Source organism: Chaetodon auriga, chromosome 3 (genome assembly GCF_051107435.1).
Source record: "Chaetodon auriga isolate fChaAug3 chromosome 3, fChaAug3.hap1, whole genome shotgun sequence".
Classification (NCBI taxonomy): domain Eukaryota; kingdom Metazoa; phylum Chordata; class Actinopteri; order Chaetodontiformes; family Chaetodontidae; genus Chaetodon; species Chaetodon auriga.
The window spans coordinates 26,022,881-26,049,217 of NC_135076.1; the positions used below are offsets into that span (position 1 = coordinate 26,022,881).

The 26,337-nt window shown below is 41.9% G+C and overlaps 1 protein-coding gene across 6 annotated transcripts in view; it reads left to right on the top strand.

The window, feature by feature from the left end:
- The window catches only part of LOC143318316 (cyclin-dependent kinase-like 5), a 36,663-nt gene continuing 10,326 nt past the window's right edge, over nt 1–26,337 (top strand). For 4 of the 6 annotated variants that reach the window (XM_076726507.1, XM_076726512.1, XM_076726509.1 and 1 more), the window contains exons 1-11: nt 1–130; nt 2,272–2,493; nt 4,514–4,548; nt 19,075–19,120; nt 19,263–19,399; nt 19,504–19,624; nt 20,716–20,775; nt 22,093–22,183; nt 22,300–22,489; nt 24,553–24,633; nt 25,489–25,655. In XM_076726507.1, the coding sequence (XP_076582622.1) occupies nt 2,430–2,493; nt 4,514–4,548; nt 19,075–19,120; nt 19,263–19,399; nt 19,504–19,624; nt 20,716–20,775; nt 22,093–22,183; nt 22,300–22,489; nt 24,553–24,633; nt 25,489–25,655 (992 nt within the window). In that variant the 5' untranslated portion in view covers nt 1–130; nt 2,272–2,429. Of the gene's footprint in view, nt 240–2,271; nt 2,494–4,513; nt 4,549–19,074; nt 19,121–19,262; nt 19,400–19,503; nt 19,625–20,715; nt 20,776–22,092; nt 22,184–22,299; nt 22,490–24,552; nt 24,634–25,488; nt 25,656–26,337 lie in introns of all 6 variants that reach the window. The other 2 variants (XM_076726510.1, XM_076726508.1) reach the window with 2 other exon arrangements.

Consider the following 26,337-nt stretch of genomic DNA (forward strand, 5'->3'; position numbering starts at 1 on the left):
TGGTGATCTGCTTGCAGCTTGTCAACCGCACGATCCAGTTACTGTAGCTGCCTGCTGCAATGAAAATATCTTCGTTGGTGGGTGGATTTATCGGCCCAGTTCCATCATTTTTTCCCCAAACAGTGACTGAGTGAGTAGTTTATTTTATCTTTATAAAGATAAGAATCGGAAAATAATCTACATATAATGTGAATATCGTCCTCAAGCTCAAGAGGAAGGCAGCGTTTATCAAGCTTGAGGTTTGTTTTTAGCTAATTGGCGGTTTTGTGTGTTTTGTGAACCAGGCAGAACAACAAGGTAACACAACTAAGTTAGCTTAATTATACCGTGTCAGACCGGTAACTAACGTAACTAACTAGAGTCCAGACCAGGCCAGAAAACTGCTAATGTGAGACAATTTGTACTGAGTTGGCTTAAGTGCAGCCATATGTTTGACTTGTTGGATTTATTGCTGCCCTGCATTGAAAATGTGGGAGCTACGTACATTCAGTCTGTGGGCAGTCGTAGCTACCACACACACACACACACACACACACACACACACACACACACACACACACACAGTCCCTGTTAAAACATTTCGCCCTCGTATGTGTGTGAGCTGCTGTTGAGGGTGTGAAAGATGTATAACAAGAAGCAATAGGACAAGTGCATGACAGACATTTACATATACAGCAGTTCATTTCACATGTTCTACCATGATGTGATATTTTACCATAGATCTGAGTGTTTGCTGGTTGTTGCTGGTATTCTAATTTTGTGTAGTGGCAGTGACGATGTAAGCTGGGTCCCTTGTTTTTGCAAAATTCTTACCACTGTGTCTAATCTTAATGATTGAAAACCCAAGTCGGGCATAGATAATAGTTCACTGATCATATGAAGAAGAGGGAAGAAAGTCCTGTATTTTGAATTCCACACACTCAGTCCATTACCACGCATGAGTCATTCTGTTGATAGAGACAAAATATATGATCCACAGCAATGCCCAGTGCATTCCTGATCATATTAGCCTTCTAGGTCTGGGCCTGGAGAGCAGTTGGCTGAAATCTGCTCTGGAAAACAATAGGCTGCATGCCACTGCATGTAGGCTGTGAAACGAGGAGCAGGAGGAAGCACATTAACACACTGGTGTTCAAAAAGAATAGATAACCAAAGGCATTTTCTCTGCCAGTGTTTATGTTTCGTCTTCTATCATCCTCCTCAAGTTTACCTACGGTTGCTACCTGTGTTGATGGTGTTCGGCTGAGTAAGATAAGGGAGTAATAGACCACACAGCGGTGTTTAGTGTTCTGGGAGACGGAGTTTATTTTGGTGCCGAGGTTTTGCATACTGATGAGCAGCTCCTGTGCCCACAGCACCGTAGGAGACTGGGAGTGTGAGTAGGCTAAGCAAGTCCTTGAGCTTTCCAGCAAGGGGAAGATGAAATGGAGAAAGTGGTATCTGGAGTCTTATCTGATTCAATAAGAGTAAAGAGTGTGTGGATACCAGAGGAGATGCTTTGATCACATTAAGAGATTATGTGATGCTGTTTCACTCACCGAAAAAGGTAGGAATACAGCGAGGAACTTTGGAGTCTTAATTTAAGGTATCTTTTCCCATTATTTGCACAAAAAACAGTAAACTATGCTGTGTATTTATAAGGGATGACAACTTACTATTTACTTATTTATGTTAAATGAGCACACCATTGATTTTACACATTAAGGTGTGTTTCCTCGTCACTGAGAGTACTACTCAGCCTGGAGGGAGGGAGCCTGACAAAATAACCCTGAAGGTGTCATCAGGGTTATCTTGATTTAGACTTTAGACTTCAAACATTTGCCAGAAAACCTGTGTTTTAAACTGGGGGCATGGAGTTTGACAGATGAGGGAGGATAGCAGGCAGGGCAAGTGTAATGAAAGATGCTTTCAAATTGCTTTCTGGATTTTGTAAGATCCAGTGTTTTTGAAGCATGACTTTGATTTTGACTCTTCTCTCTGACTCTTGTAAATCCCCCGACTAAATGGAAGTGCAATGCTCTCAAGGAGATTGAGCTGTACAGTACCAGTTTTATGTCCTTTAAGGACAACTGGCCAACTTTACAAAAATATCTTTAAAAAGTTGCGAGGTGGGATGTTCTTGTGGGATGTTTTTGAAAATGGCAAAGCAATCAAGTTAATTTAATTGTGAATCCATTTCAAAACAAATTTCATGTGTGGTTTTGGTTCTTGCACTTTTAAAGGTAAGTGAGGAATATATGATTATGATATGATTTGTACGTTTTTCTGCAGGTAAACGCCAACCACAGAAGAAGGCATGTGTCGGATATTATGGCTTACAGCCGGCACACGCCCCTGGGGAGCCATCAGCTGGCCGCCTCACGCCATCCTGTAGCTGGACTCCCTCTGCCTGAGCTCAATGCATCTCACGCAACATACCTTTTGACTTCATGAAGATCCCTGACATCGGTGATGTAATGAATAAATTTGAAGTCCTTGGGATTGTGGGTGAAGGTGAGCATTCTCATTTAATGCCACTGTGAAATATAACAATGTAAAAGCACATTCTGGACATTTTGTGCAACACTAACTACCAATCCAGTCTGGTCTTCTGCCACAGCTTTTCATGTGAAGTAGTACACTCACAAATTTGTTGCTTTTCAGTGAGCAATCATTTGATTGTTAGAATCCAATTTGCCTGTGGAACAAGGCTTTTAAAAGCCTGGTCTGTTGTTCATGATTGTTCAACTCAATAAGGTCAAGGGCATTTTTTAAAATATTTATTCATCAGGAAGAATTTTAACATGGAAAGACTGAAGCTCGGCACTGTGACCTCAATTTGTGCTTGTGTTGTTACTGCAGAAATGTAGATGAGGTTTAGGGGATTCAGTTTCATTGTTGTAAATATCACTGGGACAGCGTGATTTGATCGTTAAATTACCCCAAAATGCTTTTCTCTTTCCTTTAGCCACTTGGTTGATATAAAGTGGCAGAGGCCCTGAGGTGAGACCACCCACTTGTCCCAGTTTTTACACTCCTACTCCCACATCCTAGAAGTTTTATAATGTGGGTATAATGCGTCTCTAGAAGACACAGGGAAACTGAGCTGGAGTCATCACTTTTAGTTGCGGAAGTTTTGTCAGTCCAGCTCTACTTACTGCCTTTGCACTCATGGCACAGTGCGCTCCACTTGATCCAGCGTCATAGATTTTTCCTCAGTGTTCTTGAAGTCAGTCAATTTTGTTAATCAGTTAGGACTGAGTGCAGCATGTAGGCTCACCCCAGCAATTAAAAGTACACAGAATCGTATGCAATTATCTAAGGAGGAAAATGAATGAGACGAGCAGTTCTTTTGGTTTTTTAGACATAACGTACAAATAGTGTTTTTGTTTCATGGTATCATCTGGTAATGTATAAAGGACAGTTTTGAAGTGTTGAAGGACCTCTGGGAAATGCCAACATCCAGTATTTGAGGATCAGCTGACAGATGACAGATATTTTAATGTTACATTATCCTTTTCATCCTCTGTGCTTATTGTTTGTGTTTAGGTTTGATTTTCTGTTTAGTTAACTCACAAATTCAATGCTTTTCAGCAGCCAGTTCTCTAATTTCTTCTGTTATAGATTACATGAACAAGGAAGCCTTTTAGAAACAAACAAACAAAAAAAGTGCCTTCATGTTGATTTTCATAGATTTTTGGAGTGAATGAAAATCAGCATCTACCAAAAAAATCCCCTGTAGTCATGTGAAGTACATTCAGTGTGTGGTGAATGTGTTAAAACACACAGAACCACCTGTCTGGGCTGGAGTCAAAAGGTGGTCCGACTTTCTTTAGGGCAACAGTATTTGTTGCACTCCTCTCCATTTAGTTTTCTAAACTGTGTTAGAAAGAACGAAAATACATTAGAGCAGCCTCTTGCAGACAGTAGATGACTTCTTGTAGCACTGATGTGCCTGTGAAGGAGCACGGAGCAGTTTGTCATATGCCTGCTCAGTCCAAGAATTCCTCTCGAACCCTCAGGGGATGTGTGTGTGTGACTGCCAGGGTCGATAACATCAGAACTACAGTAGCTTGCCAACACTTGTGTCCTACTTTCCGAGCCACCTGTCCTTTTATAGTGTGGGATGTTTTTCCTTAATTCATGTGAACATATGAGAAGCATTAAAGAGGAGGATTTAAAACCCTGTTCACTTTGTAGCAATATGCTCAATAAGACGGGCTCAGTAGGCTCTACATTTGTTAGCATTGTTGGCCAACTCACTTCACGTGAGAATGAGAAACTCTGCATCGAGCTAGTCTTTATTTAATAATGACTATGGATCATGCTGGAGTTGTTCATCGCAAATCAACGTTTTTCAACTGACTTCATGCAGAATTTTTATTATTATTTTATGCGGGTCTGCTTTTAAAAGTCCTAGCTCTACTTGTAAAGGCAGAAGTTGTGCTCGGAATACATGAATACTTTGAATATTCATGAGGAGATTAGCCGTGGTGAATCTCACTAAAACATGTGGTTTGCTCTCTTTTCTTAGGTGCCTATGGTGTTGTTTTGAAGTGCCGACACAAGGTAAGATCTGATGAATTTTCATGTAATCACTTCAGTCTCTTGTCACTTATTGGTCCTTTCAAACCATTCCAATCATCGTGTAATGTATTTTTACATGAAAACACTGCGTCATACCAGAAAGCCAATTAAAGGTTTTAAAGGATAAGTCTGGTGATAATCTAGATTTTTCTTATTGTCAAAAATCCCATGAAAAGACCAAAACCAACAATATATTGATCTTACTAGCAAGTATTATGAGTGTAGCCAAAGCCTGGCTTATCTCTCTGTGCCATAGGCCTCAGTTTTTGTCCAAAAACTAGTAAGAACACATCAGTGTGCCACACCGTGACATGTGATGTGCTCAGTCATTACCATGAACGCTCACCCTGTAGTTTGGATTCATTCAATACACCATCCTGCTGCTGTAAACGCTCATTAGAGCACCAAATGTGTATTAATACGCAGCTGAAAATAGTCCCTGAGAAATGCGCTATTTACTCCTGTTTGAGTAACATTTCTAACAACATGAGAAAATATTCATGACCCATTTCTAAAGATTTATGTCTTCAGCAGGAGCCAGCGAGCTCGGGGCTGAGAACCACAGATAGGCTGGGAAGTGGGAGGCAGACAAACACATTGTTGGTTTTGGTGTTTTCAGTGTTGACAATAACAAATATATAGACTTACCAGTCGTCTGCTTTAAGGATGGGGATTGGAGTGTCCTGTGTGTGTATCTTAAAAAAGATACGGCTAGTTGATATGAGGTTTATGTGTGTCGGAGGTTAAAGTCCTGCAGAAGCCCAGAGAATATTAAACGTGCACACTGAGGCGCGTCTGAAGCAAGTGCGCCTGGTCATTCCACTTTAGTTTACTGCAGCGGTTGTGTGCCTTAAAATTACTGTGATGCTTTAAGTGGCTCTCGTGGGCCGCTGGATAATTAATGACAGTCCTTTTATCTCTACTCAGGTTCATCAATGACAAAGATCTGCTTTTGAATGGCAACACATTTGTCAAATTAAAGTCTTCTACTATGTTTTCATTCATGTAGAGGCGGCTCTGATAGGTTATCTTGAAGCAATTAATTTTTTTGCATAAGAATCAGAAAACCAAAGCAAATAAAAAAAAAACAGCAGGAGTATGAAAAGCAGACGACCCACACTGCAGTAATAGCCTTGTCATCTCAGTCCATTTAAGGAAAAGGCTGCGCCAGGAATTGACGGCAATCCAGCATGAATAAGAGAGACTAACTACCTCCTACTTACAGAGATCTGCAGGAAACAGACAAAACACTCTCTCATCAAAATCCTTGATGTTTTTCTTGTTCTGCAATTGCCGTGCATCTGCCTTCATTACAGTGTTTATTGCAGCAGTGACCTTACTCAGTGTATCCATTAGCCAGGTTTCTAATGTGAGCAAGTTACCTTAAGTGTCAAAATTGTAAAAGACAACAGCTCCAGACTTGATGTTGAGCTCAGACGTGAGGAAAAAGAAGAAAGCCCTGCTGAAAGCCGAATCACAGCCTGTAATTACTGGGCTTTATTATTCAGACTGATTGATCCCGGGCCTATGCAGCTGCAAATGCCAATGTCTCCATTTTATACAACATACTCACATCAATAGACCTCAGTTAGCTCCACACAACAGACAGAGGCTCTTGCTTTGTTTGTAACACTCCTCACTGTGTTTATTTGTGCACTAATCCGTCATCATCACCATAAACGCAACTTATTATTCAGGAAATAAGACTTTTAAAAGTCTAAAAGCTTTTCAGAACAGTTAGCTTTAACGTCAAACAGACAGGCCGGCTGGTTCGATATTGTTTGAGAATGAAAAAAATAATATGGGCCGATAAATAATTTGATCCAATTTTTAAATCAAATATTGATTTCACATCAGCCTCAATAATCAGGTTTTGGCCTTGGCCTCTGGATAAAACCCAGTTTTATTACAGAATGAACGCCGCAGTGCATGTGTGCCGGTGATTCATGGGACTAGTTACCTTCAGTTTGGAGCGATATTTGAGCACACTGCAAATGCAATGTTGTATTTTTCAGCTTGTTTCACTACAGTAATAAAGTCATCAGTATTATCAGTGGTTCGTGTGTAATGTGAAAAGAGTCATTCGTAGTGATGAATACACAAAAAGATCACCCAATTTTGCAGCTAATCCGTTTGTTTTGCAGCTTTTCTGATTTGATAGTAACTGAATTTTCAGCTCCAGCAAACAGCTGTTTTCAGTGAATGCTCTGTTAAAACTACTGTGTGTCCAGGAGCAAACAACAGAGTCAGCGACTAGTTGCTGATGTGCAGCATTTTAACAGCTAAAGACAGATATTTGTCTCGTAACTTTCCCCATAATAATGAGGCGATTATACGTCAGTGTGGCCAACAAATCATTTCATTTAGCTTTACATAATTTTACACTGCAAATGCCAACAAATCAATTGAAAATCACATCGTTCTCTAATTACTGTATGTTAAATCACTTGCGAACTGGAACAAAATGATAATCATCGAGTGAACAAATGCTGATAGTAGAGTTTTACTTCTCTCTTTAATTTAGATGCCACTGATAGAGAAAAGCCAGGATTTTCATGCAGGAGGCAGCAGATGAAACAAGCCTTGTAACAGGTGAATGGTATTCAGCCTTAGCTGATTGGTGGTTTATTGGGTTACTGTTGAAAAATAGACATTTACAGACAGTGTTTGCTCGCTGTGTTTTTAATACTTGACATTAGGTTATAAAGCTAATTTTAAATGTCTTTTTAATTGGCTCATCATTATTTCTTCTGCATATAGCAAAGCAGCAACAATCCTCCAGAAGTCTGACATTTTGCTACTCGTCTGTGGGCCTTGCATGTGTTGGAAATACCATAATAAATGCAGTTTATGCTAGAATATCTGTTGGTAACTTGCTTTACGTGTGAAAGCACAGGAGGATGAATTCTCTGGCTGCAGATCAATATGGACCAGTGCCATCTGGAAAATATTGTATTGTTAGTGTGAATGAACCGACATGTTTTTTCAGGGGCTAACTCACAGATCTATGCCGCATAATTATGTGTGCATACACACAGAAGTGGACACACCAGCCAAACACACACTTCATGCACAGACGCACACGCATGTGTTGACACCGACAAAGTCGAATAAGCTTACCAAGGATTTGATGGTGCTGTGGCTATGGGCAGGGAAGTGTGCTGGCCAGAGAAAATGGCTGTGTTTGTATGTAACAACTGCTGCTCAGTCGCAGCTGCTCGTGCTTGCAGAACATACTTATTTCACCAGTGACACACCCCTCAAATTTGGTTTGTACAACACATGTGTTTAGCAGGAATAATTAGATCCAAGAGCGATCTGGGGACAGATATAGAAAGGATGGAAATACAAGGATGCATTCATCAATTTCCACACAATAATCTGGATCTATTTCAGAGGCTGCTGGATTACTGCGTGCGTGCCTCGACGTATGATTTATAACAGCTGAACACAGAGTTAAGAGTCAGCTGGGTTTTAAGAGTCAGCTGGGCTTAGTTTAACATAGGGAAGTGACACAGAGAGGAGGATAATATTAAGGAGTTTTTGATGGCATTATTTGTAGAGTAATCTTTTCATTGTCACTGTGGTAGCCTATGTGTTTGGAGCAGATAAGTGTATGTGGATGATTAATATGATTTTTTTCAGCCCGACTGTTATTTCAACAAGAGCTACTCTCTTTATGTATTGATATCCAAATTATACCTCACAAACGGGATGATAGATTTGACCTACATGTGTCACAATAGGCTATTATTGCTGAAATTATTTACAGTATATGGCTGTGTGTAATGGCTGCATGTTGGCTGCTGTGCCATTATCAGAGGACTTCAATACAAGTTGGATGAGGTTGAGACCGTGGCCATCATAACGCCGTCACGCCATTTATGAGAGATGTGTGTTGAAAAGATTTTTAATGGTGATTTACATGTAGAGGGCAGAGACGTGCTTGAACATCGTATATGCAGTTTAAAAGCTGATAGAATACAGATTGAAGTTGGTATAGAAGATGATGCTCGATGCTGCAGCCCCACTCTTAAGCTCAGCTGTCGTTCAGACCTGGTAGCGAATGTTTTTCAGCTCGCCTGCCGAACTCCATCTTGTGGTATCTTGCCAAATTTTGCCACAGCTTTTTGACAAAGAGAGCACCCGGACTAAAACTGCAAAATGCTGTCATATGAAGGGTTTGAGTACACTGGGACACGGAGAAGCTTTTGTCTTGAGGGTCTGGTCCATCTTTTATTGATTCCTTTTCCATGTAAATGGATCAGCACAAGAACATGTTTGGGATCACAGATTCTTTTTTTTTTTGCCTGCTCACTAATGGGAATACAGTGTTTTATTGTGGCATGATGACAGAAAATGTGGGAAAGCTAGAGTCAAAGATGCCACAGCTGTGTGTGCACATTTTGCCAACTGAGCCACAAGGATGCTCCAGGACTTTTTCTCTTGTCCGCTGATGTTTGATAAAACCTTATGAATTATGCTAATCTTTGTAAGCTAATTAAGAGGCTTTTGTCCCTGAACGTCATCATGCTAGTGGAGCATCAGTGAGAATATTTGTAAAGCCAGTGTGCACCCGTTTTTAAAATACATCGTTCAAGCTAGAACAGCAGCAGCGCGGTTCTAGGGATGGCTATGCTGGTCCGTCTGTCAGGCCACCCTCTTCGGATGAATTGTAATCACTTTGCTCATCCTCCATTGTCCATATGGTGCTACCATCAGGTCAAAGTTTTAGTTTGTCCAATACTTTGAGAAGATAAGACTTTATTAATCCCCAGTCGGGGAAAATACGGTTTTACAGGCAGCAGGAATATAAGAGGAGGCGTAGAAGGGAATAATAATAATAATATGTAACACAGTCTATAAAAAAATGAAAAAAAATAACCTGCAAAACTGATGACTGTCCCATCAGCCTTTGCTGTATTGTGTCTTGGTGTAATTGGCAATGTTAGCATGCTAACATGCTAAAGTAAGATTGTTAATATAGTAAACATTATACTTGTACACAGATACAGAACGCTCTTTCTTTGGTCGTTCAAAGCGCTTGTGTGTTTTATTCAGCAATGCAAAAGCAGCTATGTTGCCAACATGCTGTAAACTTAATGCGGTGCCAGCGTTTCACTTGTTAATTCACTGTGTTGACGAAACTGGGAGTATCACGACTGAGAGTGGAAAACACCCTTTTTGTTTGCTCCACTTTGACCTTGAGTTCATTGACACGTCATGAGGCATGTTTGCTCATGGTAGATTACAGAGCCAACTAACCTATGTGTGGCTCTCTGTTGACCTCGCAAAGACGCTGAAGACTAAAACTGGAAAGTTCTGCACATTTTGTAATACAGCGAATTCAAAGGAAACGGAATCATCTCACATAAATGAGTGCTGTATATACACTCTGTCTGACCGGGGGTGGCGTTTAACCTGTATTTCACTGTGTTAGAGAGCTGATAGATTTGTATTGACTTAAAAACCTGGATGCAAATCATCCTATCCATCATTGAATGATACACCTGCAATATTCTGCTGAAATGATACTGTGGAATTCATTGACAAAGAAACAAGACAGAAACAATGGAAGAGTTAACTGAGAGGTTTTTTTGTTCATAAGACCCCCCCCCCCCCCCCCAACTCTTGGACCTGTTGATTTACAAGCAAAACACTCTGTATCTAAGCTGAAACTTTCCTCTGAAGTAAGTCCAGTACAAATCTGTATCAGCTAAGCTAAATCCTGGATAAGGCTTGTGCATGGCCATGGCAGTTCTTTGGCGTGCGGCGATATTGGAAATGTGTAAGACAGAGGGTAAACATAGCAGTGGTCAGTGTTTATTTAAGCGTGGAACACCTCTCAGGAATGCTCACTCCACACAGAATCACCCTGAATGTGCTTATCATCCCATGAACTGGTTTCCTCAGCCGCTCTGACTGCAGAGAAGTAAAACATTGACAGTGTCAGGGCTCTGTCTCCTCAGTCGTGCTCTTGAATGATTCAATTTGGAAGATTTGAAGCACTGAATTATCTGTCATATGTTTTCATTAATCGTAGGAGCTTTATAGAATTAAGCCTCTTTATGAAAAGCCGTGGCCGTGGCTGTGGAGGTGTTCTGGCTGCATATTATGGCTGGATCTCAGCCAGAGTGTAAATGCAGCCCTTAAAGTAGTTTGCATCATTGAGAAAGTATCTGCCCACGAAGAAGAGAAGTCATAAACCTCCAGGACAACATGGAAGGCCCTTCAAAACACCAAGAAAATCAACGTGTCATAGTAGCATGTGATGACTGCTGCTCAGAGATATCTGGAAGGAGATTGCAGAGAAGGTGTGTGTGAGGAGTCATCGTCAACGTCTTTAAAAATTCTGAAAAGATGGCTCTTTTCCATATCAAAAGAAAAATTAAGTACAGGCTGTACACACACACACACACACACACACACACACACACACACACACTGCTTTTGATAAATGTGCGCCTGCTATGTTTGTTTTTGTTGACAGTTAACAGGCCTGTTACCTCCTTACCTAATTGCCTGCTTGACATACTGCACATGTACAAAAAAAGATCTCATTACAGTGTGTAACATACAGAAAGCATAGAAACAGCAGGTGTAAATGCAGGGCTGTGAGCATGCTTTTTATCCAGATAACATCTCATTCATGTTGCCTTTTAGACTGTTTACATTTGCTTTTCCTTCTTTGCACAACAATTGCAAGAAGCTGTATTGTTTGTTGACTGAAATTCTCAGAGCACTCCCAGAGATCCCATGAGGTAGCGCATCATGTATCATGCATGTTGCATTTTCTTATATTGAGATTATATTATAAATAGCAGCAACAGAAAGGCTTGTGGCGTACAGTGCACAGAAGTCAGCTTTTTAAATAATGTAGGCGGGATTCCACGTGACATTTTGCATTTAACTTAAAGCGCTGGTCCGGGATGGGGAACCATTTTCCTATCAAGGGCAATTTCACTTTTTCTAACATCCTTCAAGGGCCATACTAAATTATTGATCACATGTATCACACTAACCTCTAACGTGATGGCTGGAACTGCTTCTCTTTGGCGAGGCGCCTGATCTCACATGGCAGTGATGATGATGATGATGATGATGATGATGATGATGATGCTACTAACTGCTGGTGTTCCAAGTTTGGCTCAGCCAGTCTTGAGAAGGTACAAGATGTAAGAGTCACTTTTGAAAAGACTTGCTCACAGCAGCAGGTTGTCCCAAGCAGACAGTAAAACTTCAGTTTTGTGATGTCCTCATGATGTACTGGATGGACGTCAGGTGGTTCCACGTTACATGGCGTAAAATATGTTCACTTCTTGTTGTTTAATTTACATGACCTGAAGCCTCTCATCAAATACCTGAAGGTGTTTTCACATTCCACTTCACGTCAGGTTTCTTGCAGAGTAGGAAAATGCACAGTGTTACCCCTTTCAAAAATGGCTTGTTGGGAGGAAGTTGTTATGTCTGTTGCAGCAACAAGGTACTCCTTTACAGGTTCTCCTTATGAATGAAGTTTCAGCTTCTTAGCTAAAAGCTATTAGCTCGCTCACCATAAAACTTGCCCGCATAACACTGTCTCTGTCAGAATGTGGTCTTGTGAAAGCTGCTTGTTGGGCTCCCAAACTCCACCGAAGAGCGTTAACTGTCTAAATGTATTAGTCCACTATATTTCCTTTGTATTTCTGAGTTCCTGTTTTTAATGCAGCCCATTTTTGTCTAACTTTGCTACTAAATATGACAACTAATATGAGGTGACTGTATTCTGAAAAGCAGGATTTAGGGTTCAGCACTTCATGTAAGCGCAGCATTTTTTCTTTGAAGCTAAGAGTTACGCATTTAGGAGCTTTGGACATTGAAACGCTGTGTGGGAAAACTGAGGCAATTCAATCACACATTGACTGTAATACCAGGTACAAGTTAAGCTGTTTGGAACAGGAGGTGAGGACTGCTGACCCTAATGTTCCTTGAGAACAGAAGCTAATGTGATGCTGGCATGAAAATCGAAGGGAAAGACATCAGCTTGAGTTGATTGTAGATAGAAATACCTCTTGACAGGGATGCGCATGCATTAGTTGACATGCGAGACGAAACAGACAGCTAAGTAAACAAGTGAATCAGTTTCCCTCATCCAGTAAGTCACCCTTTCATTTATTGCAGAGAGCAGTACACATGTGGACAGCTTGCGTTGCGCTGTCAATCCCGTTATTAAACGTGAACAAGCAGATTTGTGAGTTGAGAGCAAAGAGCGCAGCGAGTGTTCTCCTGAGCTGCAGAAAGCGTCACGTGACCACGTCAGTCATCCTATTATTAGCAAGTGAGTGAGAACATATGTGGCACATGCCAAGAGGAGTCCACAGGCACAAAGCTTGCTTCTTATGGCGAAGGCTCCTGGCAGCTCCAGTATGGCACGGGGTTGTATTTTCCTGGCACGGTTCAGGTTCACAGAACCCCTGAGCGCTAAACACAGATGCCAACACAGAGCTGTTCTTAGTGAACATGTTCAGCCAATGGTGAAGCCGTATGCACAATCCAGGCAGTGGTATTTTTTAGAATGATGCAGCCAATATGAACCCATATATCATGGCCTGTTAGCACACAAAACGCCATCCCACTGGTGTTTGAAGTATTTTGGTAATAAGATCAACGGGCACTAATGTTTGTATACTTTCCTCTCATGGTGTATGGCTCTCAGCCTTAAGCACATGACTTATGTGCCAGCTAGAGTGGTGCTGTGGGTGCCTCTGCTACCAATTAAGCCGATGAATGGTGCAAACACATAAAATTTTAATCAAATTTGTACTTCAGTGGGGTTACATCTATCTGCTCTCTGTCTTTTATGAAAAAAACATTAATCATCAGAATATCGGCCTCTCTCTCACTTTGATCTGTCAGATAACTTTTGAAAAGCCTGGGAAATTACCTGTTAATGGTGAACCCACATTTAATGACCGAGAGCAAGATGGCCGTCTGTTGACCTCATGTGGCACGCCCCTTTTTGCTTGACACTTTTGTCTCTTAACCTCTGGTTGCTACTTCCAGCTGTAGTAAAAGAAGTCAGAGGTCTGTGTCTGATCAATTTCAGAACATTTCTCAGTTTTGTCCACATTAAAGTCGCTCATGAGGAGGTCATACGGCCTGGCACCACTTTATTCTCCGCAGATATCTGATTCAAAATGTGATCTTTGGTGCAGCTGCCTGCAGTGTTAACTAGCTTACAAGTAGTTCAACTAGCGTACTTTATGTTGTAGTGTGTATAGTCCCCTCACTGCTTTTCTTGCTGTGAGTGTGTCAGGGACAAAAGCCTCCGTGCAAACGACAACAAAGTCCATCTACCAGCAACTCCAAAGCTCTCTAATTAACATGTTATATCTTGTCTGTATGTACTATTTGCCGCCAAGAGTCTCTGCTGGTTGCCTGGCAACTGGTCCCAGCAGAGTCAAGTTAGCTGTTTCTGTCTTTGTGCTAAGCTAAGCTAGCTGGCTACTAGTGGTAGCATATTTGCTCTATGTGTTTTGTTAATAATGTAATTCTTAATGATAAGCTTGTTACACAATGAGCTCATGTCACGGTGGAATAGTCACTTTTGACCACTTTCATCTAGTTTTCACCTGACTCATATCGTTATATACACACATTCACACACAACACATTGTGACCAGTCACCATATAATAACATGACGAGCTGTTTTCAGGGCTGTGCAGGAGAAATTACGGCGTTTGCACCCCTACTACCGCTAATAGCAGTCAATGAATGGTGACAGAGCGCTGAGGAATAAAGTCTGTCATTTTCCACTCTGTATTGTAAATCTGGCCATATATTTGCTGTAATGCAGACACCAGGTGGTCAGAAGCAGCAGATGCCAGCTAGACAACACGGCACAGTTCCACTTTGATTATAGACAGGAAGTGAAAAGATAAAAGCTAGACAAATATTTTGCATTTGTGACTACATGTTAATTAGTGGGGCAACACCTGCTGTGATGTCACTAATCAGGGTGTGTTAAGGGTAGGTAGTGTCACGCAGTAAGCTGAGATGAGTTTAAAAATTCTTCCTGGATTGGGCTCTGTGTGATCCACGGATGATTTACTCGTTAATGCTGTGTCACTTTGCCCACTGAGAAGAAAAATATTATCTGCTGGAGACGATTCCTTAATGTTTCCATTGCTTTCGCCTGTGACTTTGAGTTGTTAAATGGAGATACCACACAATGATCCAAAAAGTGAGTAATTAGTGTAATGACTAGATCTATTAAGCCCTTCAGTGTTTTAGGAGCCGCCATGCAGCATCAAGTGAGTCACCACGGCTCTGCGGTCGTCTGTTGTTTGTCCTATCTTGATCATAAATGTTCCTTTTTTAAATGATCTTTTATGTTTGCATTGCTTCAGCTTCGTTTTGCAGGTTGTGTAACTGCTTTTTCCACAGATAATAGAATTGATGCGGTAGGCTTAAATTTTTATTCCTCCTAAATAAGCTGAGTGGCTGTCAGTAACATCTAGATTTATTTAGTGGAGAAAAAAAAAAAGTCTATCCGCCCCCTTTGAAGGGAACAGTTATTTTTGCACCCAGTGAACAGAAACTGGGACAGGAGAGGAAAAAAGGACTTTCACATCTAGCATTAAATGGGTCACCTTGAGTGGAGCACTTGTCTATGTGGTCCTATCAGGAGCCAGAGAGAGAGACGGAGGGATGTAGAGGGGACACACGTTTCCTGTCTGAATGTTAAAGTCGTCATTGTCCCCTGATAGACGAAGGCTATTTCAAGTCTAATTCTGAGACACTGTCGAGCGCGGCCTGTCAGGCCCAGCCCACCTGTTGATGTACCCTTTATGACTGGAGTCTCACATCCTGCGTGTCGGCTTTTTCTCGACTTCTCTCCGGTTACAGTTAACTTCATTATAATGCAAACAATGGATTTAAAGTACTACGTTATAATGCTGCATGCTGTCAGTCAACATACTTGTCCAGCATGCTCTTTGCCTTATTCATTCATTCATTCAGAGCTCCACTTTGGCTTTTCCTTTTACGCTAGTCGTTGTTCATCCCTGGCTGATTTGTGTCTGTTCCTGGCACTTGTCAAGGCTCATACCAGAAGGTGAATCAACTCTACAATTAAACAACATATGTTGCTTTAAATAACCCAACAGGACTGATGCTGCAGATAGAGATTATGTTGTGTCAAAGCTTGCGTGCACGGATGAAGAATGCATTGAAATTGGTGTTGTTGGCAACAGATGGTAAGTTAATATGAATTAAAAGATTTAAATAAAATATAAATCTTTACACAAATATGCATGTTATTACAAAACAAGGTCATTAGCATCAGTTTTGTTTGTAATCTTTCCTTTTTTTAGTGAACGAGCTTACATTGCTCGCTCCTCTCAGAGTTGAAAGTCCATTTGGATTTTAAAGTCTGCAGAGTTATCGTTGTGTGACTTGTGGGGTCTTTTTGTTGTTATCACTCTGAGCTTCACCTGCAGTCCTCAGAATAACCTGAGGTGTTGGTTCAGCAGCCTGCGGAGAGATGCTCAGTGGGGCTAAAGAGAGAACACGGTGATGCACATGTTTATGTATCAAGAAATCTACTTGTTCGCAAGTCTGCTTGTTTGAGGTGATTTCTCTGCTACAAACCGAACTTTCTGTTGGCTTTCCACTCCAAGTCTGGTGGATACCAGGCTGTTATTAACAAATGTCACAGCCAAGCAGTTCGAAAATAATGACATAACATGGGATCTTGGCAATTTGATCATGTCACGCTCCGTGCAGAAGCAAGCCTTTGACACAAAATTGATGCCCTTAATGCTGGGTTCAGTATTGTAGTTTGGCAGCATGCACTTCAAACTGGATGAATATGACAGCGTGATGCACGAGGGAATGTGACACAGCCCAGGCTCCACTGCATCCTCCACTGTGCCTTGGAAAGCACATGAGATGACTTCTTTAAACAAGATCACCAACAATGAATAACTTAGTAATTAGTGGGTGGTATTTACACAGTTATCAAACTGATGTCTCAGTGTCTCCACTTTGAGGATTTACTCACGACTTAATCGACGTCACAGCGGATGTTTTGTGGTGGCGTTACTGATTTTGGGCGTAGCCAGAAGCGCAACATAGAGGAAAGTTTCCGCCCTCGTAGAGCAGTGCAGCAGCAGGTTGCTTTGAATAACTTTCAATGAGCTGGATTAACGCTGATGTTTTGAATGTAGTGGTTTTATTTTAACTCGTATTCTTTTATTGTCTGCTGTATGTTGGCAATAAATGTATGGATTGAAGTCCTTAATCTGTGCTGTTCAGGTCGTGGGAAAGGGACAGCATATCCACAGTAAATAACAATTTACCCAGCTTGGTTTCTCTCCCACACAATTGAGCCTCACAGTCCATCGCCACATGGGAATTCCTAAAGAGCTTAAAATAAAATGTTACACAAAAAGGTTGAGAGCAGCTGGTGTACTACACTGATCCCTCCAACGTGAAAATGCACACATAATAAACGGCGAAACTTATTTGGACAAATGAGAGATCAATGTGAAAACCAGAGTGGAATTATTGGTTTTTTAATGTATGTGTTCAGGATCTCTTATCATACTGACTGCGATGCTCTGAAGTTTTCAAACAGGTTGACTTGGGTCTCAGAAGCTGAAGTAGTTACTAGCTGAGTAGTTTGGGTGGTGTTTAGCGAAGGTGGCTATCAGGGCTGTATGAGAGGACTCACTTGTTTTGCCCTTCACAACTCTTAGGGGCAAATCACTGATGTTGGCTCTGGTGAAGTTCTGTGAGACGGTGCTGCAGCTTTGTTCGTCCTTCAAAATCATTGCTTTCTCCACCTTCTTAAGGTGCGTGTTTACCGGCATGCTGCTGGGTCCACTTCACAGAGTGTAGAGAAGATTTTGTAGTGTCTGTGATGTCTACGATCGGTTTCCAAAGGGATGTTTTGGCCTGGTTTTGGGTAGACTGCTTTTTGCCAAAAAGCAGGTCATGGGACTTGAATGGAACTGAAGAGAGACGAGCAAGCAGCTATCACCAAAAAAAAAATAAACCTGTCAATCAAGTAAACAAGGCTTCATTTTAAATTTAGTTCATTTTGAATAAATCTTCGCCATCAAGACACACGTTAGGGATCAGCCGTGGAGACATCATGTCTGACTCTTGATTTAGATTTAATGAGCAGTCAATTCACTGAATTTTAAAGGACTAGCTCCACATTGTGGGAAGTGATTGACTGATTTCTTGCTGAGAGTTACATGTAAGGACTGACACCGCAGTCACATCTGTTCATTACATATGAAGCTGTGTCCAGCAGGTGGTTAGCTTAGCTTAGCACAAAGACTGGAAACAGGTGGAAACAGCTAGCCTGCCTCAGTCCAAAAGTAAAAAATCAGCACCTCTAAAATCTCACTAATTAACATTTTATATCTAGCTTGTTTCATTTGTACAGAAATGTGAAAATGACAAGGTACAGTTTTATTTACATGGAAGCACTATTTCTTGGGCAGGTGCAGTGACTTCCTGGAGTCTTGTCATCACTGTGATGAGTTGGATGTACAGTGAGCACGATTAAAGCCTTCGATTTCCAACCCTGGTTAGTTAAAGTGCACTGTAGCCACCGATCAGGCTTTATTTCCACTATCAGTGAACAATATCTAGACATAGAACAGGTTGTTTGATTTACACCCTGCAGCACACCAGCTCCCTTCTCTCAGGCTACCTTGCATGTGCACAGTACAGTGATGCTCATGAAGTTGACCCTGCTGTGAGTCATCCTGTACTTCTACTTGCTGGGAGGAGGGCTCGCTATTCACTGTGATCCATGTTGGAGTGGTGCGATGCTGCCTTTGGCTTTGTGAGGGGGGGGAAACTGGAGCACAGCTCTGAGCCATAGGCAGAAATACCAGGCCTAACTAGGACATATCAAGAAACGGGGCTAGTGGTGGGGCGTCTCTCACAGAGAACTTCATAGAGACATGATGAGAAGTGTCTCAGGGCAACAGTGACTCAGTGGTGATTAGTTCTGAATTTCATGGTTTGCTCCATGTACTGTTGATTATTTTGTGTCACTCATGTCTGTAAACAAGTGACAAAGATGTTTTTTACTGGAATTGTTCTGAGCTATACACTTTTCCAGGTGCACCAGTCCCACGTGCACTACAATTCAGCAGTCAATCATTCAGCTTGAATAGTGGTACCCAATTTTTTTTAAGCGTATGACTCCTTAAAATGAAGCACAGTTTACTTGCACATGTTCTCATATGGTGCATATCACCATCAGACGAGGGCTGCGGTGATTATTTCCATCATCAGTTCATTATTTTCTCTCTTAATCAGTCAATAAAATATCAGAAAACAGTGCAAAATGATCCCAGACTCCAAAGTGACTCCTGAAAGTTCATCTTGTATCCAACCAACAGTCCAAACCCCAGAGATATTCAGTTTATGTTTAATGTCATCAAATCTGCAGCGACAAACAGCAGCGATTTCTCACTAGTTGCTCTGTGTTTTTATTGCAGGAGACCAATGAAATTGTGGCCATTAAGAAATTCAAGGACAGTGAAGGTAAGACGACAACAAGTCCCATCAGTGTTTTTTACTGTTCACCTGTTGAGCATCTTTATTTCTGTTGGGATGCGTCCCATCTTGATAACCGCTTATCAGCCCAACGTGATCCTGACTCCTCCTCTGTCTGACCTCCATGCAGAAAATGAGGAGGTTAAAGAAACGACACTACGGGAGCTTAAGATGCTCCGCACCCTCAAGCAGGAGAACATCGTTGAGTTGAAAGAGGCCTTCCGCAGGAGAGGAAAGCTCTATCTTGTCTTTGAGTATGTGGAGAAGGTACGTTTCCTCTACACGTGTTGTTCCTGCACTGATTTTGTTTGTTTCTGTCACCCAGTGTGGTGGTCATCCTGATCTTTTGGTGGTCTTTGTCTCTCTTTTAGAACATGCTTGAGCTGCTTGAGGAGTTACCCAACGGTGTGCCGACTGACAAAGCGCGCAGCTACATCTACCAGTTAATCAGAGCAATTCACTGGTGCCACAAACACGACATAGTTCACCGCGGTAAAGTCTCCCTTTTCTTAATTTATTCTTGTTTCAATGGACACATCATAAAAACACTGAGAGGGATGTGACCATAGATGTAGAAATGTAGGCATCTCATTGGTCGCTCCTGTATATCGCCGCTACGTGTCTGCACATCCACCATATTAGAGCAGTCAAGATCCACTGGTAAACAAACACAATGTTTATTGAGAGACTTCACAACAAAATCCTCTGTATCTTGTTTAATTCTGAGCTGATCTCCAGGAAATTAGGTTTGTTATAAACGTGAGAAATTGAACATGATACAGATTAGTTGTTGAAGTTAGGCCTAATCGGCTCTATGGCAAAACATTAACCTTCTGAATAGCCACAGCTTCCACTCAGACATGCAGGCTCCAGTCTCTGAATAAGCAATATCAAGTTTAAATTAATTAGAATTTCAGCTTTTGTGAATTTCCAAAAATTTCTGTTATTTTGTTATGAAGCTGCCTGGATGTGACAGTGTTAGTGAGGCAGAGAGGAGATGCTCTGAACATATCTGAGCTGGAAGAGGCTCATGCAAGTCCGTAGAGTTGCATTTACAACTGCACCATCACTGGGCGCCATCTGTGCTTCGATTTAGAGAAGCTGTACATTTTCAGTATAGAACAGCACAAATATATGTGTCTATACAGGCAATTACTGTCATGAAACGGTGGCTTAATGGGTTTTCTGACATGCTGTAACCAACCACGACATGTGGGCTTTCGGGCGAATCAGTAGCAGCAGAGCAGGAAACCAGATGGCCCATGTGACCTTTTGGCACAGTGAATGTAGCAGAGCAGGCATCCAAATGGCCTGTGGTACACCAGGCACACACATGACAGTGTCATCCAAGGATGTGATGTATAAGTTATGGTATGTCTTTACAATCTGTGAATTTTCACTGCTAGAATTTGAGTTCTTGGAGTCTTTGTTTGCTGCTTTTTACAAAAACATAGTAACCTGAGAAGGTGCCATCACATCTAATCTTTTGAGTGAGAGAGATGAAGATGTGATGGCAGGAATGATGGTAGTGATGATGTAACAACGAAGCCCCTCGCCAGCTCACGTGTGTTCTTCTTCCTCAGACATAAAGCCAGAAAACCTTCTCATCAGCTCTGATGACGTCCTCAAGTTATGTGACTTTGGTGAGCACTTCTATCAAATACTCACACTGTAGGAGCTGTAAGGAAGGTGGCCAAGCAGTCAAAGCTGTGATGTAAAAGGAGTATTTTCAACAGAGACTATATTTGGCTGAAGCCAGTGCTTCAGAGGGGCAGCAGGCAGGCTTCATCCGGTTATCTAAAGCTTTGTGTGCAGCCCTCTCTCCGGGTTCTCAGCCTGCTGCTGTGCATTCTTCTCTCATCTCAATTAGCGAAACATGTTGAAAAACAAGGGGCTAATCATGCTTTGATTCAATCTGGTAGCGCCACAGCAAAACGGGGGAAACGGAAAAGATGGTAGCCAGCGTCATGTGGGCAATCTGGAGTGAGAGACTGAAGACCTGCTGTTTGCTCTGTGTCAGCCAAAAGCATTGAGAGAATAGACAGAGGCCAACAGACTCCGCTCCAGAGCTTTACATTTGAGACTATGTCGTCCTGCACATTTATTTTCACTCTATGTTGTTTTGATTTTGATGTCGGTGCAAGCAGGATTGAGAAGTGAAAGTCCAAATGAAATGCTCAAATAATTGCATCAGTGTGGATTTAGATGAGAACATTAATATCACTCCTATGTCAGCACGTTAAGCATGAAGCTAGAGCCAGGAGATGGTTAGCTTAGCTTAGCATAAAATATGAATATCCTCCAAAGTTAAAAAGTCTGCCTACCAGCACCTCTAATCCTTAAAAAAATAAGATATAACATGTTAATTAATGAGCTTTAGAGGTGCTGGTAGGATTTTTTTATTCTTTAAACAGAGCCAGGCTAGCTGTTTCATCACGTTTCTAGTCTCTATGGTAAGCTAAGCTAACCCTCTTCTAGCTCCAGCGTCTTACTTTTCATCATACATACATACATATAAGAGTGTTACTGATGTTCTCATTTCATCTAGGCAGAAAGGAAATAAGTGTTTTCCAAGATGTCGAGCTACTAATTGACGACGACGAGATTATGAGACCATTTTCTTTTTGACATTTTTATCGACGCAAAATAGTCTTCATGCCAAGCTCAGCTAACAGCTTCCTGGCAGTAGCTGTATACTTAAGGTACAGTATTGAGAGTGTTATTAATCTTCTCATCCAACACGACTACATCTACCAGTACAGTGTGTAACATGGGGACTCATCATCTCTCCTGAACGAGTGCAGCTCTCCCCCAGCTCAACTACTTCATAACTTACACCTCTGGATCATAATGAGCGTCCAGAGAGGCAGCTAAAATAAATTTTGAAGTGTCTCAGCATGTGGAGCACATCAAAAAGCTCCTCATTATACTCTATTGCTTCCTGTGTCTTCTCTTGCCAGGCTTTGCACGTAATCTCTCTGAGGGAACTGATGCCAATTACACCGAGTATGTGGCCACTAGATGGTACCGCTCTCCAGAGCTCCTGCTCGGGTACGTCCGTTATGTCTGAACCTCGTCCAGGAGCTCAGTCACTACACTGACATCTACTTTCAAAGCTATTTTTACGCCGGCCCGTAACCATCAATCCCTTAAATCTCTGGCTCCAGGGCTCCTTACGGGAAGGCGGTGGACATGTGGTCAGTGGGCTGCATCTTAGGAGAGCTGAGCGACGGGCAGCCCTTGTTCCCGGGAGAGAGTGAGATTGACCAGCTCTTCACCATCCAGAAAGTGTTGGGACCCCTGCCACCAGAACAGATGAAGCTCTTCTACAACAACCCCCGCTTCCACGGGCTGCGGGTAACGCTCTTTACCCCGATCCTCCCTGAGCGTCACACCGCCGACCCGTCCCCTCCATGTTGATCTCACCGCTGCTCCTTTCTGTTTCTCCCATCGCTCTCGCCGTGATCTTCTCCCTCCTTTGCTGTCTCTCTCTGCCTCCTCCTCTTCTTCCCTTATTTATTTTCTCTCCCTGCTATGTCTCTGCTCTCTCTGCTTGTTTTTTTCTTTCTGTTTTTTTCTCTCCTGGCTGAGTTTGCTGTGCCGTGACTGATTGGATCACAATGACTCATCGTGTATCATGTATCCTGTATGCTCTGTGAAGGAAGGCTGTGATAAGTCTTCTGTGGCAGGCTGGTGGTACAGCAGACCCGGGTCGGCCTTCCCTTCCCCTGTCTGCCCACGTCCAGGATATAATTATTAGTTTGCAAAGTGCCCCTCTGTGAACACCTGACAATGAAGAACCCTGCTTGATCATGCTGTGTTTTTTTTTAAATTTTGCACTCCTGTGTGTTTAAAAATTGGTTAATTAGTGCAGGAAAATTTGGTGGAATGAAATTCTCAGCCCAGAAATGCATCTAAGAGTAAAATGCTCCATCCAGTGAGGCAGGCACATAGGGATGACTCTTGAATAAACATCTAGCGCCTGCTGTTGTTAGCACTCGCTCAAAGAAAGAAAAAAATCTCTATTCTCCACAACATTTCTATGGCTGTCGTCATCTAAATGAACAGAGAGTGACACACTGCCAGCAGACCATTCACGTTAAAGCCCCTCCCTCGCAGTAAACGTTATAAGATATATACTTAATATATATTTAGTAAGAGCAGAGAAGAACAAAGAGAGGCGAATGGTGTCTGAAGGGACCACACGGGCCGTTTTTATTCAAATAGAAATGCACCAGACCAGCACGAAACCACACAACACTTGTGAGTGAACACAGGATGTTTGATTGTTGTTTTATCACGTTGGCCACCTACGGTGTGCTTTCTGCAGCACTTGGAAATGTGTGATGTAAAAAGAACAGCTTCTGGACAGCAGAGCAGCAGATTCACAATAGTCTGAGGAACATTTCTGTCAGCGTGAAAGGTTGACATGGGAAGAGTGAGTGTGGAAGAAAGCACATGCAACAGTGCTCTCGTGAGTCAGTGAACGGTGTTTTCAAAAGGTAATTTCAGGAGTAGCAGCGTCTGCAGGGCAACAGGAGAAGAAAGTGAAATATAAAAAGACAAAGTGGTCACAGCCTTGACATGACGTGTGGGCATTTCTGAGATGTTTCATGAGAGCAGCGTCATACTCACGAGCTTTTCAGTGCTAACTTGCATTAGATTTTCTTGTAGATAACTTCATTCATTCACTCATAGACATGCCTTTTTAATAATTATTTTGAGCATCTTGGCCTCCTCAGCTGGTCACTCAACACACATTTAAGAACACCAAACAGGAGATGACCTTCAAACTGAAGAATGCTTTCAACTCTCCTCCTGTTATTGTCTGATGAATCAGAAGTGTGGACTCTAGAAAGATAAGCAGACACTTTATGGAAGCTAACGGGGATCCATAAATAGATCCAATAAATATCAGAAGTCTGCCTTTTTGGTCAATTTGTTGATCCTGTTGTGATCGTTGACAGTAATTCTGTGACCTCAGATTATGACATCATACAGCACGGCTGTGGACAGGCCGGTACAATCTTCCTCCGGCCTTGAAGGAAAAATAACCTGGACTGTGCCTTCTTAAGAACAGCGTTAACATTTTATTGACCCGTTCACTTTCATATCAACATGAACCTCCAAATATTTGTCTGAAGAAACAATTTCAACCTGCTGATTTGTGATGAAAATAATTGTTCCCTTCCCTTCTGAAGGTCAATAACTGTCCTCTGTGTCTGTTATTAACATGTATGTAACATCATCTCCAGTGAAAACTTGTTAATGGCACATTCCTCTGGACTCTACACACAAAGCACGAGTGGCTGATATTGCTGGTCTTACTACAAAGTAGTGATTATTCTATCATTTATCACTTGGACATTTGTTGTGGCTTCATTTTTGGCTGTACTATTATCCACTGTTTCTTGTTTTAGTTCCCTGCTGTGAACCACCCCCAGACCTTGGAGCGAAGATACCTGGGAATCATCAGCGGAGCCCTGCTGGACCTCCTAAAGGTAGGAATCAAAGGTCTAACAAAGCCACTACGCTGCAGAGATGTTTTTATTTCTGCCTTTTATTGGGTTGCAGTTTATTCCTGCTTACACACCGTGACAAAAAAGATATTCTGCCACCATAAAACCTCCGGTATTCATAAACTTGACATCTGATAATTGCATCATTATCACCGTGTTTACGTCGTGACTGCATGATGCCTCTTCACGGCTTCAGCATCTCTCAGCTCATATCCTGGTTCCAGCACTGCTGTTATTGCTGTGTCTGCACTGTAAACAGGAGCTCCATGTCAAGAATGTGGGCTGTGCTTGTGCACTTGCGCTTTTCCCAGTAGATAATGACTCACTGCTAACATAATGTCATCTCAGGACTGACTTCAGCAAGGACAGGCATCTCTCTCATCATTAATCAGGCATTCTTGAGTTGAGTTTGGAAGTTGATTTCATAAAATATGTTTGCTAATTGCTAATGCAAAGCTGCCTCGCTTTCAGAGAGTAATTGTCTGTCTTGTTAGTTCTATTGTAGTCCCGGCAAAGTGAGAAAAGCTGCCACTGTAAATTTTTGTTATATAACTTCAGAGATCACAAACTATCTTCAGTTCACAGGTTTTATTTTGAGTCTATGGAGACAGGTTATAAATCATATTTATTTGAACAAGCAAAAAGCAAATGTCACAAATCATTTTTCACATCATTGTTTGGCTTATTTGGTGACTGTAAGACACAATTAAATGTAGCAGCAGCCTGACTTTTATGATAATGGGGATGACTCATAATAGCATGACTGTTCCAGTGTGCTTGCGAGGTCTGAATGTTCGGGGTGTCTCGAGCACTCACTGGCTCCCTCTGTGTGTTCAGAACCTGCTACTGCTGAACCCGACAGAACGCTTTCTCACAGAGCAGAGCCTGAACCACCACGCCTTCCAGACCCTGCGGCTGGTGGAGCGTCCCGGCCCGCCCACACCGACACCTGTACGCTCCTCCAAGAGAAAACCTCACCATGGAGACAACACCACCCCCAGCAGGTCAGCAGCGAGCACTAAGGCTAGTTAAAGCTCGTCCCTGTTGCTCCAATTCAAAGTCAGTGTGGTTTTATTTTCTTATGCAAATGTGACCGGTGGTTTCAGTCAACAGCCCCCTGAGGACCATTATCTGCATTATCTGTCGCAGTCACTGTGTCGTGACATTTCCGCAGAATGTGTTGCCCTTTGTTGAGGGATTCAGACATTTTCTCTTTTTTCTGTTATAAAACGACCTTCAAATAACACACCTTTATTCACAAAAAAAACAAACAAACAAACACACAAAAAGACTCAATCACACATGAAACATGGAGACGCAAAATAAAACAAAACCTAAAAGAAACAAGTTGTTATGCATGATAGCACCAGAAGCATGGCGCAGGATAAAAACAACTAAAAGCTAAAATCTTGTTTCCATTGCGATCCTGGCTTTCTCCCAAATCGTGGTAAGAAACAAAGACTCTTGTGCTGCTGCAATGCCACTGATTACAGCAGATACAGTTTTACTCATTATACAAGTTGTAGATTTTTACTAAAATACTAAATCCTGTACAGTCACCAATTTCTACTGTTTCTATTTGATTAAATAAAAGGTTTTTACTCCTGTTTTAAAATACTGCTGTAGAGAAATGACAATCTCACATCATGTGGCACATTTTAGCTCCCACACGTTACAATGACTTAT